At 35.4% G+C, this 17,836-nt stretch overlaps 1 protein-coding gene across 9 annotated transcripts in view; it reads right to left on the bottom strand.

The window, feature by feature from the left end:
- The window catches only part of DZIP3 (DAZ interacting zinc finger protein 3), a 73,942-nt gene that overhangs the window by 31,720 nt on the left and 24,386 nt on the right, over nucleotides 1-17,836 (bottom strand). For 7 of the 9 annotated variants that reach the window (XM_016195650.2, XM_016195651.2, XM_016195649.2 and 4 more), the window contains 10 exons: nucleotides 16,501-16,615; nucleotides 14,655-14,774; nucleotides 13,392-13,493; nucleotides 11,899-11,991; nucleotides 11,099-11,151; nucleotides 6,783-6,859; nucleotides 4,310-4,927; nucleotides 2,501-2,533; nucleotides 1,282-1,448; nucleotides 436-480 (listed from right to left, as the gene is read on the bottom strand). In XM_016195650.2, the coding sequence (XP_016051136.2) occupies nucleotides 436-480; nucleotides 1,282-1,448; nucleotides 2,501-2,533; nucleotides 4,310-4,927; nucleotides 6,783-6,859; nucleotides 11,099-11,151; nucleotides 11,899-11,991; nucleotides 13,392-13,493; nucleotides 14,655-14,774; nucleotides 16,501-16,615 (1,423 nt within the window). Of the gene's footprint in view, nucleotides 1-435; nucleotides 481-1,281; nucleotides 1,449-2,500; nucleotides 2,534-4,309; nucleotides 4,928-6,782; nucleotides 6,860-11,098; nucleotides 11,152-11,898; nucleotides 11,992-13,391; nucleotides 13,494-14,654; nucleotides 14,775-16,500; nucleotides 16,616-16,772; nucleotides 16,893-17,836 lie in introns of those variants that run through there. The other 2 variants (XM_016195656.2, XM_016195655.2) reach the window with 2 other exon arrangements.

Here is a 17,836-nt window from a genome sequence, read left to right as displayed (position 1 = left end):
AAAGAGAGTGGAATGGAAAGAGAGAGAAAAACATCAATGTGAGAGAGATACATTGATAAGCTGCCTCCTGTCAGGGTGGGGATCGAGCCTGCAACCAAGGTATGTGACCTGAATGGAACCTGATACCCTTCAGTCCTCAGGCTGGTGCTCTCACCACTGAGCCAACCTGGCTAGGGCTCTATTTCTTATTTGTATATTTAAATGTATAAATTATGATTTAGGGAAGTAAAGTAGGCACACTGTAAGTTTAACTCATTCAGGATCTAACACACATAGACTTCTCTATAATCATATATTCAATAAGCTATTGACATTTTTAAGTCACTTGTGCTATATGTCTACTTAGATTAATTGTAAGTTCTAACAGTGAATCTATATATTACACGTGTTCATAATTAGACATCCCTCTATTATAATGCTAATATACCCTCTTACCTTTTTATTCTTAGTCTTTTTCTTTTTCTTCGGTTTACTCTTAACCTGACAGATAAGAAATAAATCCTTTAGTTAATATGAAAGCAAACTGCACAATGGGTTATTCTGCAAAATAAATTTTCTCTAATCACTGAAACCTTTTATCTTCTAGTATTATAGATCACATTTTCTTTCTAGACTCTATGGAAATTTTTCATTTTAATCTCAGTCTTCTGCTCTTAAAAAGTATCACTGATGCGTAATGGAACAACAGAACATCAGTGAGTAGGCCACTGAAAAGAGTTCACAAATCCTCACGTCCACACATGCGTGCATGAGTAACAGAGGAGGGAGGTACTTTTAAAAAGTCAACATATTTAGGTCTATAAAATGAAATATTAATCCTAGGAAGAATTTGGTTACTATATAATAACTATTATCACTTATCTATAAAGAAATACAGAAATTCCAACCTGGATGATTTTAACTCTACCTCTGTGTAAATGGTGTTAAAATAGCGGTTTTTCGTCCTTTCTCTTTCTATTCCTCACTATGCTTTCTTCTACTTTCTATTAACCTCTCACATCTACTCCCATCAATCAGAATAAAGAATCATGTTCAAAAAGTCTAGCATAGTGTCTGGTACATAATACATACTCAATAAATGCTGGCAAAATGAATGGTTAAGGCAGGAAACATTATGGAATAAAGTACTAGAGAAAGAACCATTCCAATTTAAGTTTTGTATGAACACTATGATAAATATAAACTAAGACTGTCTGGGATCCTTTAAGTATAGCAAGTGCAAAAAACTAAAGGCACTGATTATTAAGTTCTTCTAATTCAAATATTAATGAGAGCTTGTACTTCCTGAAGATCTTTAATAGATTCTGTGGAAGATTCACTGGGTATGGATGCCCCGTCCTTATGCATCTCTGCTAACTGTATTTCAGGGTTTGAGTTCACAGTTATATTGTACTCCATTAGAAGCGGGCTTAGTTCTTCCTCATTCTGTAACTCTTCTACATCAATATCTAAATGTTAAAGACAAAACATAACAACATTTGAATGCACGCAATTTTAGCCTCTATCACTATTACAAACATATATACCCCCAAAACACCATTCCAGAAATAGAAATAGAAGACATCTTACTTTGTTCAAATACTAGATGAAAATAAAATGCTCATTTATCAATGACCACATAACAGATACATATACTAGCCTGAACCCAAATGCTAAGAGGCTTTACTGTTATCTTACGTAAACTCTATATATTAATATTCTAGAACTTAAGTTGACTCTAAATATTAAGTTTCTGAGTATCCTGACATTGATCCTATTACTACACTTCAAGTAGAATTATTTTAGGACATAAATCTAAAACATAGAGAAAGACAGAAAGTCTAATTTTTCCCTTTTCATAATTTTTCATAACCAAAAGTTTGGAAGGGTACTAGCCTGTTATTATGTGACCTCTTCTTTGACACCATGCTCCTTGATATTGCCCTAGAGATTCAATCTCAAATCTTGTAAACTTCATCTGACTGGTCACAGATAGTCCAAACAAAACCCACTATGTTATTAAGTATAATTTTACTCCAAACAAAACCCATAGTGTTGTTTTCTTAAGTAAATTTTAATTGCACAATATAATTACATTAAAACACACTACAGCACAAAAATAAAAATTTTAAAAAAATAGCAACTCACTATCTAGCCAAAAAGAATACAGCTTTAACAACTGATAGCTAACTAGATAAAAGCTACATAAGCTAAACAATAACATGTATGAGCAGGTAGAGCAAGCAGGTAGGCATTTTTGCCTCTTGAAGTGTCCTGTGTGTCAAAAAGTTAAAATACTATGCTTGGGTAAACCCTGGGGCACAGGCACTAAGACCAAGGCAGAGTAGAAAAGCTCAAACTAAATTCAGCGGGCCAGTAGAAATGTGACCACATGCTTTTCCAAGCCTGCAACAATTACAGCTTATCATACAGTTTATCTGACAAGTAAGACTCTTATAGTGATCCCTTAGCTTTCCCAAATTAAAAGGTCGCTTAGGCATTTTGTTTTTAACATACTTACGTTGACAGCCGGTTATTGACTGTAGAGCAATTCCTATGATACATAAAGAAAACATTTAGATGTGCAATTGCAAATGCAACCAACAAATATATGACTGGTACTACGGAAAGCCAGAAGATTTTTATACTGTACTACTTTTATAACTAACTGTAAAGATAATCAGTTTCACTCATGAATCCAGTTTAAACAAGGCATGATCTTTAGATTGTAACATAAAGGTTATAAACCCATGATTAAGGAAAGAAAAGAACAAAAATTTTGATAGTTCTTGATAGATAATAAGCACTTTAGAATATAAGCACTTTAAACCAAGCAGCAAATTGTTATGATTTATAAAGTCTAAAGTCAATCTTCCATTGAAAGTTTGAGCCTTTTTTTAGCAATATTAATTATCCTGATCAGCCCTCCATTCTCCTTGCACATTAATATTATATCAGGCTCTAGAGACTGAATGATACATAAAGATAACTAAAGATAACTTCATAGAGACTTAGTGGGGACAATGGGTATTAATCAAATAATCAGATATATGAATGAAAACTGCAAATATAATAACTACTAAGAAAGACATATAAGATGCTAGGAAAGTCTCCATTAAAGGGACTTGACCAATAAGCTCTTCAGACTGAGAATTCTTGAAATGCCTTTAATTTATCTAGTGTCCAAAGCACTTTCCCAAGTATTACTTTTACTCTCACAACAGAGTGAATGTATAAAAAAAAAAAGCCTGTAATTTATAAGTCAGGGGTCCTTGCCTGACTTTCTTATATCATAAAACTTGGCATTCTCTTCTTTCATGCTCAAAGAAAGTTCTTAAAAGTTAAGCAGGAAACACAATGGTATCCCAGAGCCTTAAAGGAATGGGATAGGGACCTAGTCATCATCTCTGACAAAAATCTGGACCTGTTCAATAATTACTAGACGCTTCGGAAGTTGTACATTTAAATAGCATCAGTAGCTCACTAGATAGTATGACTAATAACTTGGGGTCAGGAAAAGTTACCCAGAATAGCACAAGGGTTTCAGTGATGCTGAGGTGCCTTGAACTCCGTTTTCCATGTTGACACCTGAGAGGCTACCATGGCATGTGGGAGAGGAGGTCTGAAGTCTTTTCCATATCAATACACTGCTGACCTTAAATACTTGTATAAATGGTATCTAATTTTTTTAATTACCCATGGCCATTGGGTAATTATGCTGCCAAACATATAAGCATCAAGATTCTGCTGAAAAGGAGGAAAAACACACACTCATGATGTCTAAAAGGGTTTCCTTGAAACACACAGTACCAGTATTTCATAGTTTTAGGCATCCTTAATTTTGTAGAATAAAACTCCTCTACTTAAAAATCTTCAGCAATTCCTTTCTGAAAATACAAACCCCTCAACATGGTAAGAGAAATCCTCTTGAATGTATTCTCTCTATGAATGCTCCCCTACTTTAATCTCTTTAAGGTTTATTAGTAATCTACTTTAAGGCAAAACTTTTAGTTCCCTCCATTATATTTTTATGTGTCTATACCTTTGTTCTTGATTCCGTCTGAAACATTCTTCTCCATCTTCTTCACTTGGCTAACTTTTACATGTGATTTAGGAATTCCTTAAATACTGTATTTTCCAGAAAGTTTTTTTTGATTCTTTTAGGCTAGGATTTCTCAAGGTATTCTGAAACATCTCTAGCACTATAATTCCTATTAGGTTCTTGATGAGTCTATTCTCCCAAGAATGTGAGCTCACTGAATCTCCTGCCCTTAGCACTGTGTCTGGCACAGTGAAAGTTTACTGGCTGAAGTAAGTAATTATTTTGTACCTTGTTGATAGCAGGATAACATCCTCTGGATGATATCTGGTACTGGTATGCCTAGGTAGATGGACAGCTGATGGTAATCAAGGGAGATATTCTCAATGGGATTCTCCTTCACTTTGTCAATATCCTCTTGCTTCATCCCAAGGCGCAGAAGGGTATCTGAAACTTTTTTCCAAATTGAATTGAATTGTGACTCAGTGAGACCATTCATCAAAATCTCACTAAGGAGGATATCCCTGTATTTGCACAGCCTCAGGATGTCTGCAGACTTAGAGAGATCAGAAGATGGTGGTTCCATATTCCAGCCTCTTTTGGGTGCAGGGAATACATTCAAGTGTTTTATGAGTGCTAACAGGAGGTATAAGTCAAATTGTTTAGACTGTGGTAGCTCCTTGTTTGGGGGATAAAGCAGATGCCATGCTCCACCCAAAGGGTGATTAGTCCAAAGATGGTTGTAGTAGGGTTCCAGCACATTCTTGTGAATAAGAAGCTCTTTTTTCAAAAGAGGGGGTGGCAGAGCCTCATCAAATATTTGCCGGACAATGTCAGTACCAGAAATAATAATTATATGAAGCAGATGATAGAAATAATTATAATCAAGTTTGAAGATAGGCATTTCATCTGAAAATGAATTTTGAGAAGTCAAAACATTCCACATTAATGCTATTTTCCTATGTGGTCTCCCGTATTACATGCTTAGCTCCTGTAGGACAGGGACTAGTACAGAAGAATGACGTACAGTACAGTGCTTTGCCACAGCCAGCGCTCAATACACATGCTGCTATCTGTCTAGCTGTCAAAAATTCAAAAAAAAATATTACATCCCCAAGCAAAAGTAATCACAAAGACTAATCACCACAGAAGTCTTTCAACCATCCAGTTCAAGTAAATGAGCTTTGGCAACCAAATGGCATAAAAGTCTTAGGCTTTCAATTCTGAAGACTGTCAAGAATAGTAACTGCCAGTGTTTAATTATACTTTACTTAGGCAATTATATTTTACCTGAATCAGCGCTGTCCAACAGAACTTATGAAAATGTTTTAGATTTGCACTGTCCACTAGCCACTGATCACTAAAAAGGCCGCTTGTCTGACAAAGAAACTGAGTTTAAAATTGTATCTAATTTTAATTAATTTAAATAGACATATGGCTAGTGGCTACCATAGTAGACAACACAGAACTGTATCAAGAAATATAAAGTGATATAATGCCTTGCCACACAAAGTGTAGGCCATGGACCGGCAACATCAGCATCCATATGGGAGCCTGTCAGAAAAGGACACTTTCAGGCCCTACCCCAGAGCTACTGAATTGGCTCCTAACATTTTTAACAAAATCTCCAAATAATGTAAATAGCTATTAAAGTCTGAGACAGTTACCTAATGAGCTTCATGTTCTTACCCTCTAAAAAAAGAGAGTAATCATTAAGTGGGTATTTCATTAATGAAATGGAATAAGGCATGAGGGATAGAACTGTTCAGTATTTTTCTGGTTTGGTAGCACTTCCAATGAAGTAGACTGAGATGACTTAGAAAGTGGTAAGAATGTGGTATATTTGTTGTATTAACATAAAAATGTTTACCATAAAATGCAGCTTTATTATTTTATCCTTCATGATTCTGTGTTTCAAGAGAATTTTAACTTAGTATTTTGCTTGGTATACTTGGCATACACTGTGTGGAGGCAAGCAGGGTTACAAAGCAAATGACCCAGGGAGGTTTCTCTGGGTTGCCAATAAGGCTGGGACCAGGGACATCCATTCCCTTTAGCAAGAAGGTTTGCCACCAGACTATTCTTCCATGGGACCAGGGGCCCTTAAGGTATCCAAGTGCTAAGCAGCTGGCATTTCCTAGCACGCACTCCTAGACAGCTGGTAACTGACTTTCAATTACTTGGTCTTGAGCCCAAAATGTTCATTCCTTCCGTTTTGCTCTATTAACAGGGAATACAACAAGAGAGTAGGGTTTGGTAGGGAATCTGCTGAAGTCCAATCTCATTGTGAAGTCACAGCTACGCACTAGACTAGCAAACTTCTCTGCAGAATACCAAGGTACTGTGAAACCCAAGCACCTGCTGATCTTTCTGTCCATTAATTCTAGCTCATACTAAGTAGTTTGCTACTGTAAATCTAATCCCAATGAATGACAAATGCAAGAAGCACATGGTTAATGGCATGATACTCTGCGGGGGTGGGGAATCTTTTTACTGCCAAGGGCCATTTGGATATTTATAACATCATTTGTGGGCCATACTAAATTATCAACTTAAAAATTAGCCTGCTATATTTGTCAATCATTTAATTAACTCACCCCTAATGTGATGGCTGGAACTGCTTCTCTTTGGTGAGGCCTTGGCAGGGCCAGACCAAAAGATTTTGCAGGCTGTATAGAGCCCGCGGGCCGGACGTTCCCCACCCCTGCAGAGTAAGCAAAAACTTTTAACATACTTTTCAATAGGAGGCATATAAAAATAATACCTTTTGTACTAAATTTTAAACTGATCTTCGGTCTTATATCAGTATCAGTTCTTTTCAGAGACATCAACTTTTTATAACTGCAAGTGGAAAAAAATTGTTACAGTCAATACCAAAGTCAGTCAAGGTTGCTGGTGTCAGCACGGCTAAGGGAGTGGGTATTTCCTCCTCCTCCTCCTGGGAATAATTTAAAAGCAAAGGAGAAAAATGAATGAACAGACAAAACCCACCAACAATCACAACTCCATATTGTCATTTTCATTGGAATTAAGAGGCAAGTAGAATTTCAAGATTTCATATCCAAAAAAATCACACGACTACCTTATTTGCAAAAGGACTGTGTAGTAGCAGAAAAAAAGAAATCTTTGCATTGTGAAAAAACAAGCAAAATGGAAACTCCTCCCAGGTCATCCTCCACCACACAATCTTCTTACCAATAATTATTCTAAGAAAATTCAATTCATTTAAATGATAAGTGATTTTAAAAAGAGAGAAAGAAACTGGCATAACAGCAATACAAATAATTAGAAAAAAAGTTAGGGAAAAGTAGCAAAATTTATTAAATGGATTAAACACTAAGTAAATGTTGCCATAACACAGATACCAAATCCAGACAAAGACAGTACAAAAAGAAAACTATGAATCAATTTCCCATAGAAACACAGAACAGAAATCCATTAAACATATTAGAAAACTGAATCCAGTGATAAAGATTCTCTCCTGAACTAAAATTCTAGTAAGGCTCCTCTAAGCTCTTTTTCAGCTAGACTCCACCCTTGTCCATGTCTTCAAGAGCTCAAATTTACCAAGAACCAACCCAAGCCAGCAACATCAACTAACAGCAGAGGACAGTCAACAGCTTACTTGATCACAAAGCCCAGCCTGCAGCCTTGCTCAACTTCAGGGCACAGCTTGCAGCCCTACCTGATCTCAGAGCACCACCTCAGACCTCATCTGACCATGAAACCTGGCCTGTGGCCTCATCTGAATGTGAAGTCAAGCTAGTGGTACCATCTGGTCAGGGAGCACAGCCTGAGGCCCCACCCGACCAGAAGCAACTGCAGAGCATAGCCCTGCCCAATCACAGGATCCAACTGGTAACAACGCCCTGCCAAGATTAAAAACTTGTGAACCTGCCTGACCAGAGATGATTGCAGAGCATAGCTAGTGACCCCACCTGACTGCAGAAAATAGCCACCAGCCCCACCTGGCCAGGGAGCCCACCTAGCAGTCCCCCTTGAACATGAGGCCCAGCCACAAGCCCCACCCAACCATGAAGCCCAGCCAACAGCACCCCACTCCCAACTTTGGCTTCACGTAACTAGAGAACACAATAGGAAGCTCCACCTGCCTTTAGACATTACCAGCTGACTCATCCTGTACCCCCAAGCTGAGGTGACTGGTGAAGGTCTTTCCCTGCCAAAACAAAGTCTGCAAGAGGTGACCATATACTCGAATGTGCAGACACCTACACATTGATACAAAACCATGAATAATCAGATAACATGACATTACCTCCAGTAATAATCCTCCAGTAAGTGACCATAAAGAAATGGAGATCTGAACTATCTGACAAAGAATTCAGAATAATCCTCTTAAAGAACTTCAGTGATTTATAAGAGCACACAGACGACCAAATGAAATTAGGAAAACAATGCACGAACAAAATTAGAAGTTCAAGAAAGAAATAGAAACCATTAAAAACAACACACCCAGAAATCCTAGAGCTGAAGAAACAATGAATGAAGAATTCAATAGAGCTTCAACAACAGATTCAATCAAGGAGAAGAAAGAATCAGTAAACTCAAAGGCAAATCATCTGAAATTACCTACTCAGAGAAGAAAGAAAGAACAGACAATGAAAGAGTTAAGAAAACTTAGGGAACTTATGGGATAACAAGAGAAACAATGTATACGGAAATCCCAGAAGAAGAGAAAGAGAAAGGGACAGAAAGTTTATTTAAAAAAATAATAGCCCTTTACCAAACTTGGGGTAAGAAATAAACATTCAAATTTATGAGGCTCAAAGGGCTGCAAGTGGGTTGAATCCCAAAAGGACTACAATGAGAAAAAAAGAGAAACATTATAATTAAATTGGCAAACATAGAACTTTGAAAGCAGCAAGAAAAAAGCAACATTGCCTTGACATTGGACTGGCAACAATTTTTTGGATTTGACACCAAAAGCACAAGCAACAAAAGGAAAAACAAGTGGAACTACATCAAATTTAAAAGTTTCTGCAGAGCAAAGGAAACAATCAACAAAATGCAATGGCAACCTACTGAATGGGACAAAATATTTGCTTTAAAAACAATAATGCATTTTAAAGTATAAAAAATGACCAAACATTTTGCCATTTGTTCATAAAACCCTATGAAGTAGCTCCTCCACTTTTGGTAATAAGATCCAGTTAGTTATCAGAGGAATCTCCCCCAGGAAACAATTGCAATACCTAGGCAAATTACAAAAGGCAACTCCCTGACAGTGAAGTGTGGAACGAACAGACCAACTCTGATGGTGGGGTACTTGCTCAGAGGAAAGGATTATATAAAATAAGTTTGTAAATTCACCAGTGTTAGAGCTTTTAGCCTGGGGCTAAGGAGCCTGGTGGTAAACAAAGGTCTCCTTGGCCAAAGGAACCAGAAAACTGAAGCCACAGAATCATGGCTGCTGAAGAGAGTGGGGGAATTCCAGAGGGGAGAGTCAGAGAAGAGACCACAAATTATTTATAGCCACATCTCTGACTGACTGATCAACTCCACATGTGTAGAATAAACTCAAAGCAGCTCAGCTAAAGGCAAAAGATCTGAATTGAGACTAGAACCATCACCCAAGAAAAAGAGTTCACAGTTCATATCCAACCAAGTTAACTGCCTGTCAAAACAAAAGTAACATACCCATTGTAAAAGAATGGAATTCAGAATCTCTACATCTGTCCTGTACTTATTGGATACATGCTATATGCTAGGCATTATGCTATGTTGTGGGATTATAGCAGTAAACAAGATAAAGTTCATGCCCTTGTGGAGGTTACAATTAAATGAAGAAGAGAGCCAAGAAAGTGTATTAAAACTTAGTAAATGTTGTAATGGCAACAGTAGAGGGAATACATGACAGAAACACCTAATCTAATGTAAATAAGGCTTCCCAGAAGCTTTAAACAGGTAAAGCCAAAGGAGCAGAGTATTCTAGGCAAGGCTTAGAGGTAAAATGGATGGCACAATCAAGAACTAAAAGAAGCCCAATATAGTTGGTGTACATACAGTAAGAAAAGGATGACAAGAGATGATACCAGTGAGGTCAGCAGGGGCCAAAGTGACTGAAGAGCCAAGCTAAGGAATCTGAACTTAATTAAGAGCAATGAGAAGCCTCTGAAAGATTTTCAAGCAGAAAAGTGATATATTTCAATTTTCATTTTAGAAAAGTGCCCTTATGGCTATAGAAACAGACTGAAGAAAGGTAAGAGAGACCAGTTTAGAAGCTGTTTCAGAATTCCAAGTGAGAAATAGTTTAGTGGAAGTGAGGAGAAATAGTTTAGTGGAAGTGAGGAGGCATTTATAATATATTTAAGAAGTTGAATTGATTGGACTTTAAAAATATTACAGAGCAGTGTTGGGAAGAATGATTGCAAGTCCAGTTGTTGGCATGCTGAACTACAGATCTTTTTGAAACATAGAAGTGTAGGTTTCTTCAGTGTGCAGGTAGATTGACCTACATTTTAAGGGTGAGATCTATGATAGAGATAAAAAGATTTGGGTTTCATTAGCTTATAAGGGAAAACTAATACCTCAGATATCAATGCTATGTCCCTGGTAGATTGAAAAATGGTAGACATTAACAGTATAAACCAAAGAAAAGAGAAACAGTGTGTTAGAAGAACTTTTTATATTGAAATTTCTAATTTCAATGGCAACATTCTACATCTCTATGAATTCCTAGCTTATATTCCTCTGCAATACAGTTTTCTCATCTAAGCAACAGGACGATTCTAATTGTCACACACGCTGAGAGGCCTAAATGAGTTTTGAAAGCTAGGAGAAAGTTTTTATATTGTAACAACCAATTAATTTATTTCAGAAAAGGTTATTTTCATACTTAAGGAAAAAGTGTTCACATAATTTCTCCTTTCCTGCTTTAGAATTTAAATGTCTACAAAGTAGGGAGAGAGCGGGGAAATAATGTCAGTTAAATATAATTTTTTCACACAATATTACCTTTAAATTTAATGGAGCTCTAACAAGTCACAGAAACAGAAGAAAGAAGCAACTGAAAAACATATACATGCTCAGAAAAAACAAAGTATTTTATTTCAGACTTACCTTGCTCCTAAATTTTCAATGGTTATATATTCATCCTTTCTCACAACTTCAAACTGCAAGTGATGGAAAAAAATAGCCCTAAAGTAGTTCAATTTTCAAAATTCTTTAATGTCACTAGTTAGCCTTAACATTTGAAAAAAGACAATGAGAATGAAGCTGTAGCAAATATAAACAAAACAGAAGTAACAAGGTGAGCCATAAACAGCCCTAATCAAACAATAAACTAGAGCCGATTTTTAAAGAATTCTACTTTACATCACAAAAGGATTTAAATGCCAAATCTGAAATACAAAAAGAGCATAGCTAAAGATAAAGAAAGAAATATGTATTTCTATTCATAATTTTGATCTGTTTACTTATAAACTGAAAATTCAACATGCATTTCATTAATGTAAAAAATAAAATGAATACCATTTGAGCACATTTTATGTAACAGGTACTATATGTGATTTCTACAGATATTTTCATAGGAAGATGCTTACAGACTAAAAGAGGGTCAGTAAGTCTAAAAGTATTTTTAACCTTAGGTGGCACAGATTAGATTATCATCCTTGGCTTGTCTGTGTCTCTTGTGTGTGTATGTGTGTGTGTGTGTGTCTTTATTTTTAAATTTTTTCTTATTCTTCAGGACCATTTAAATTCTACTTTGGAGAAATCAAAGCAATACATAGAGGTCACAGAATTTAGTCACCATCAAAGAGAATATGGCTAAAACACTATTATGACTCCCAAATGTGTTGAAATTGAAAACAACATTCCAATGAAAGAAAGCAAAAAAAAAAAAAAAAAAAGATACTCACCAAAATTTTAACAATTCCAGGTACATCACATTGTAGCATCCTTACCATGTCACCTGTACATCCTTCCTTCAAACATTTTTTCCCACTAAAACTCTAAAGTTATCAATAGAAAAAAAAGAATTATCAAAACGAAAAACATTACAGACAATAAAAAAGAAAATATTACTGATGTGCAAATCTAATTATATTTAAATAAAGTTAGAAGCAGGTATTTCTCTCTAGATGATAAAACAAAAGATGTGAATAAACATTTGAGAGTCTGCTGTTCAAAAACAGTCCATCTCATGTATCAAATGACTTTCCTATTTAAAATGCATGATTGTCCTTTTTCTCATAATTTCTAGTACAAAATCTTCAAGTAGCTATATCACTACTTAAGATATAGTCACTATGCAGAGGGAAAGCAACTTCAAGTAAAATGTACTAGTTAGGTAAGCATATAAAGGAATACTGAATTTCTATTAGCTATATGGATTCCAGGGAAAAGGAAAGAATAAAAATGTTGAAGCTTTCTCTGGTTCTGACCTTATTTCCTCTTGTTAAATTACTTAGTTTTCTTTTAATTCTCTTTCTAAAGTTGAGCAATAATCATTGCCCTAACAATCAAAGAAAGTAAAAACATGCTGCTTAAACAAATGAGTAATAATGCTTTATTGTACAATAACTTTTACAGTGTAAAACAATCCAAGTTCATGTTTTATCTGTTAATCCTCACAACAACCTTATAAAGTAGGTATTACTATTCTCACTTTATGGCTTAGAAAAATGAGTCTCAAAGCAGTTAAATTACCAGCCTAATGTAAAAAACAAACAAAACCCCCCCACAAAACTATAAGTGGCTCAGTCTGGACTTGAACTCAGATCTCCCAACTCCATATACAATGCTCTTTCTATACCACAACTGCTTTATTGTGCTTTTCTGTGCACACAATGTAAACACTCTGGAACCAAATATCAGAGTCATCAGCTCAGCAAAGAGTAATTAATACAGAATTGGGCTTTATACTTTTATTTTAATTTTAGTGGCAAAGAGTTCAATTTAGTTATATGACTAAATATACATAAATATACATAATCACAAATAGATTTTTGAAGACTATAAAATTTATCATTGTTCTCTATCCTTAAAATAGAAATGATCCTTAAAATTGTATAATTGTCTGTTTATTAAGCAATTCTATTCTTTGACTCTATGTCTTTTATGTAAATATATGCAACAATAGTTCTATTCTTAAGAGTTAAACTTCTATAGGGAAAGGAACAAGCTGATATCACTTAGTAAAGCAACAAGCAGAGTATCCCCTACAAAAATCTGTTTAATAAATGGTGATGATGAACAAGGAATAGTAAGGAGAAAAGCATCAGAGAAAATACGGGAAAAAATGGAATAAGAAAGAGGAGGAAGGATGTGAACAGGAAGAAATGTGAGGGGAAAAGAGAGAAGGGTAGAGGAAGAAATGTTGTAGTCAAGCTTTGACGGAAAAACAAAATACCTGATCATTTTCACCTGGATATTTTAAATTCTTGAACTTTTTCCAACAAATTTTATGAAAATAAACACAGCAGCTTTTACTGCACATTAATTGGAAAAATCCCTGGAAAAGAATGAAAGTAAGCTGTTGACATGGAAATAGGAATTCATGTACACAAAGAAAATACCACCTTAACTTTACAAGTTTCTCGCCCTTCCCGGTGTGTCCTTTCTTGAAACTATAGCTATGCTTCCTTTAAAGAGGTAGACTGCTTGGATGACAAAACTCTAAATTTTGTGACCAGGACTTCCTGCTGCTACATGCTATCCATGCGATCAGAACCCTAATGCCTCCCTGGGAAACCCAAAGCATATCACCTTGTCACCTAAACCAAAACTCACCTTGCTCCACCGTACACATTGTACTTCACCAGGCCCACCTTCCTAATTCCTAACTTACCCTACTGAATAAGGTCCTGGCCTTCCCCTCCTCCCCACATATCCCATTTGCTATACACATCATGCCTTTCCTTTTTTTCCATTTTAATAACCATCTTTATTTGTAAAAATCCAAATATAAAATATATTCTTTCAGTCTTTCTGAGTTTTCCTTTTTACAGAAACAAAGACACACATAAAAACCTTCCCCGTATAATTCACACAAACATGTTTTTTCAGGCAGCCCTCCCTACTACATACTTCATTCCAGAGTCCATGGCTTTCAACAGAGATTTCTGTTATCTTATAGAAGTGGTGTCAGATTTGCACTGATAATCACATCTCATTTTATCTTGTGATTTCCTAGTCTTATTCTGACAGACCCCTGAGAACTAGACTTAAAGTACTTTGATTGTTGAATTTCTTCAAGTCAAGGCTAGTTATGCTTTTTCTCCCCAAGGCCCACAGCAGAGATAATGATCACCTTCATAGTAACATAATTCTTGAAGAATGGCCACCTTTTTCCTTAGTAAAATAAATTTTAAATAAATGAACAGAAAATACCACTTCTATCTATACAGACTACTTTAGATAATTTGCACTGCATGGTAGCAGGAGTACCGTAACTTCAGAGACGTGTGAATATTACAAAAACCTGAGCAAAACCAATTCATTCTTTTATTGGCTCACAGAGCACAAACAATTGCAGCTCATTATGACTCTAAGTTCTCAGAGACACTCAAACAGCTTCTCAACTCCATTACCGCCGTAATTAAACTAAGTACTCTTTTAAACACTATTTTGAAGCATAATTAAATAATTTCTATCTAAATTTAATTTATGGTACCTTATAATTGGTGTTCCTTAAAATGTCAGCTTCACAAGATCGTTCACAATCTAGATAGCTGCAAATGGTCTGCTTCATTATATTACTTTCAGTTGTCTTGATAAAATTATTGAGAAGATCCTAGATTTTAAAAATAAAAATAAATCTCATGAATTAGTAATAATAAGAGACTATATCATTTCCAATATATATCACTTACCATACATAATTTTAAGTAATTTAAGTAACATACCTTTTTGAAGACACAGTCTGTGTTTTTTTTTAAAAAAATAGTAGAATGTATTTTCCTCATTCAAAGTAAACAACAGACAGGAAGGTGCTAAAATAGAAATACTGGATTTCTTACTGAATATAAGCATGGAGAAAGAAAAAAGTCTCTATTTGAAACTATACCTCACCATCCTAACTTATAGAAGAACTTATAGTGGCATGTTCCTATCAAGAATTACCTGCTCTGATACCTATATACAGAGAGATAAGAAATCATTAGAAGCCAGGAGTGTCTTTGCCAGAACTGGCCCCCAAGACACCATGTTGGCAATGGGACTACTGCAGTGGTGCACTATGGCACTCACTGTCTTAATGAGCAGAAGTAGGGTACAGAAATATGCTTCCAATGTTCAGAGTTACAAAAACAACCAAGACCAAGTAAAGTTTCAGTAGATAAGTACAGAAGTTCAATTTTTTTCAAATGTATAAAATTATATTACTTTAAGTGAAAGTTAAAAGGCATATTGGTTATCCTGACAAATGCCAAAACTTGTATGTTTATTCTATTGATTATTGAGATAGGTATGTTAAAATACGTTACTGTGATTGGGAGTTTTTAAATTCTCTTTTCAGTTCTATCTGTTTTTGTCCCATCTATTTTGAAGCTATCTTACAAATTTTGAGTTGTTATAGCTTCCTGGAAAATTGAATTTTGTATTTAATGAAACTCTTTTTATTCTGAGGAATTCATTTGGCCTTGAAGTCAGCTAAAATATAAGGATCCAAAAAGGTTTAAAGTAAAAGTTTGGAAAGAGGTATGTCATTCCAACACTAACCAAGAGAAACCGGTGGTTAATGTTCATATTCAACAAATTAAAAAGTGACCAATGTGATTTATCAAATAGATAAAAATTATCCAAAAAGTAAAGAATACGCAGAGGATGTGGAAATATGGAAACTCTCATACTCTGTCTTAAGAATATAAACTGGTACAAACTTTCTGAGAGAAAATATAAAGATATAGCAACTTTACAAGTGTGTGAACACTGGGTTCACAATTCCACTTTTAGAAATTTATCCTAAGAAAACTGTATAAAAAATACACAAAGATCACTTTACATAATAGTGAAAAACTGAAATGTTTAGGATAAACTATTCATAGCAGGATGACTATCTGGAAAGAGATAAATGAAAATACTAACAATGGTTTTCCCATTTAAAGAAATACGAACAAATTTTAGTTTTACCTTCAGGCATTTTTACATTTTTCAAGTTTTCTGAAGCATTTAGTACTTTTAAAATTTAAATCAACAACAAAATAATTATATGTATAATTTGAAAAAAATAAGTTAACTATTGCATTTAGCTCCAGCCCTGTGAAGAACTGGACTAATAAAGCTTTTAGTCTTGTTATTTAGAAATGCTAACACAGCCTCCTCACTTCTCTCTGTTTGTTCAATCATACTCACATTCCGTACTATGTAATGAAATCAAGGTTGTTTCTTATATAAAAAACTAATTTCCAATTAAAGAATGTGCTTGGTATAGAATATGACATAGTTAAGATAACCTGCACTTTATCAAAGATGATTCTGATTAGGCAGAAATAAAACGTTATTCTTAAATAGTTGCTTACTTTAAAAGTTGTAGGTAAATCTTCATCCTCCATAGGCTCTATGTCAAACCAATGATCATTTGTATCTCCTATTTCTTGTAAGCTTTTATGAAATTCTAGCAGTCCTCCATTATATCTGCAAGGCATTTTAAATAAGGTTAGTTTGAATGTAATTTTGTAACTAGTTTACAAATAAGACAAGTAACCCATTATTAATATTTATTTTTTGTGTGATAAGTAGGGTAGTGATAACCTCTGGCATGCTATAGAAATACAAATACTAGGACTCTCACCTGTGGTAGATTGGGATGAAAAACAGGTGGAAGGGGAGACAATAGATTATGTAGTAGCTCACTTGAACAGTATGGGGACCATGGTAATTAAAGGGATTGTAGAGTTGACTGGCTTTTGTTTACTGTCTTGGAAGCCTTGAAGAAAGAGAATGACAGGCACAGGTCAGCCAACTATTGACTCAGGACACACTGTGAAAGACAGAGGCCTTTATGGCAGCATTAAAAGAGACCCTCATCTTCTGTAGCCATAAAGATAATCTGTGTTAAAAATCAGTCCCAGATTTAATCACAAGGTGTAACAAACCATAAAAGAGATGAAATACATAACCTTGACAGGACTACTACTAACTCAAGATAAAAGGCCTCTATGGTAACATATAAAGAATCCTGATCAACCCTAAACATAAGGACAAACTATGCTGAAAATGAGGCCCAGTATTTAACCATGAGGGTAGAACAACAGTAAAGACCAAAAGCAGAGCCTAAACAGGACCATCTGTGAAAACTGGGGATCTGCCAGGAAACAAGTAGACTGAGATCTGGAATGGGTGATTATGCTTAAAAACAATGAATCCCTCAATTCCTCTGAACCCTCTGGCTGGCAAAGACCTCTTCCTTGCTAGAGGAGAGCAGATTTCCTTTACTTAGGGACCCCACAAAAATATCACCTGGGGTACATGTCTCAAAAGATGACGCCTTCCTTCTTAAGATCCTCCCTATCTCTACTCATTGCCTACAGATTAATATATCTAGGATCAGGTAAAAGCAAAGTCCAAATGGGAAAACAGAGCCCCTGCCCAGGAAGGAAAAGTTTCCTCATCTAAGAATTGCAGAACTTGACTAGTCTGTACTGGCAGGAACACGTGTGGGAGTGAATCTTAAGAGTGCTGAACCAGTGGACAAATATACAGCTGAACAGGGACACCTGTATAGACATGGGACAACTCTTCCATAAGTCAAGATTTAATTTCCTAGCAAGGATACCTGAAACCATTCCTAACATGCTGCTAAGAAGGTTATATGAAGCTTGGACATAACAATGGCCTATAGTAACTGAAGTGGAA

This window comes from Miniopterus natalensis, chromosome 6, assembly GCF_054644295.1.
Source record: "Miniopterus natalensis isolate mMinNat1 chromosome 6, mMinNat1.hap1, whole genome shotgun sequence".
NCBI lineage: Eukaryota > Metazoa > Chordata > Mammalia > Chiroptera > Miniopteridae > Miniopterus > Miniopterus natalensis.
Note: the sequence above shows the minus strand (reverse complement) of the source record. Positions and strands in the feature narration are given on the sequence as shown.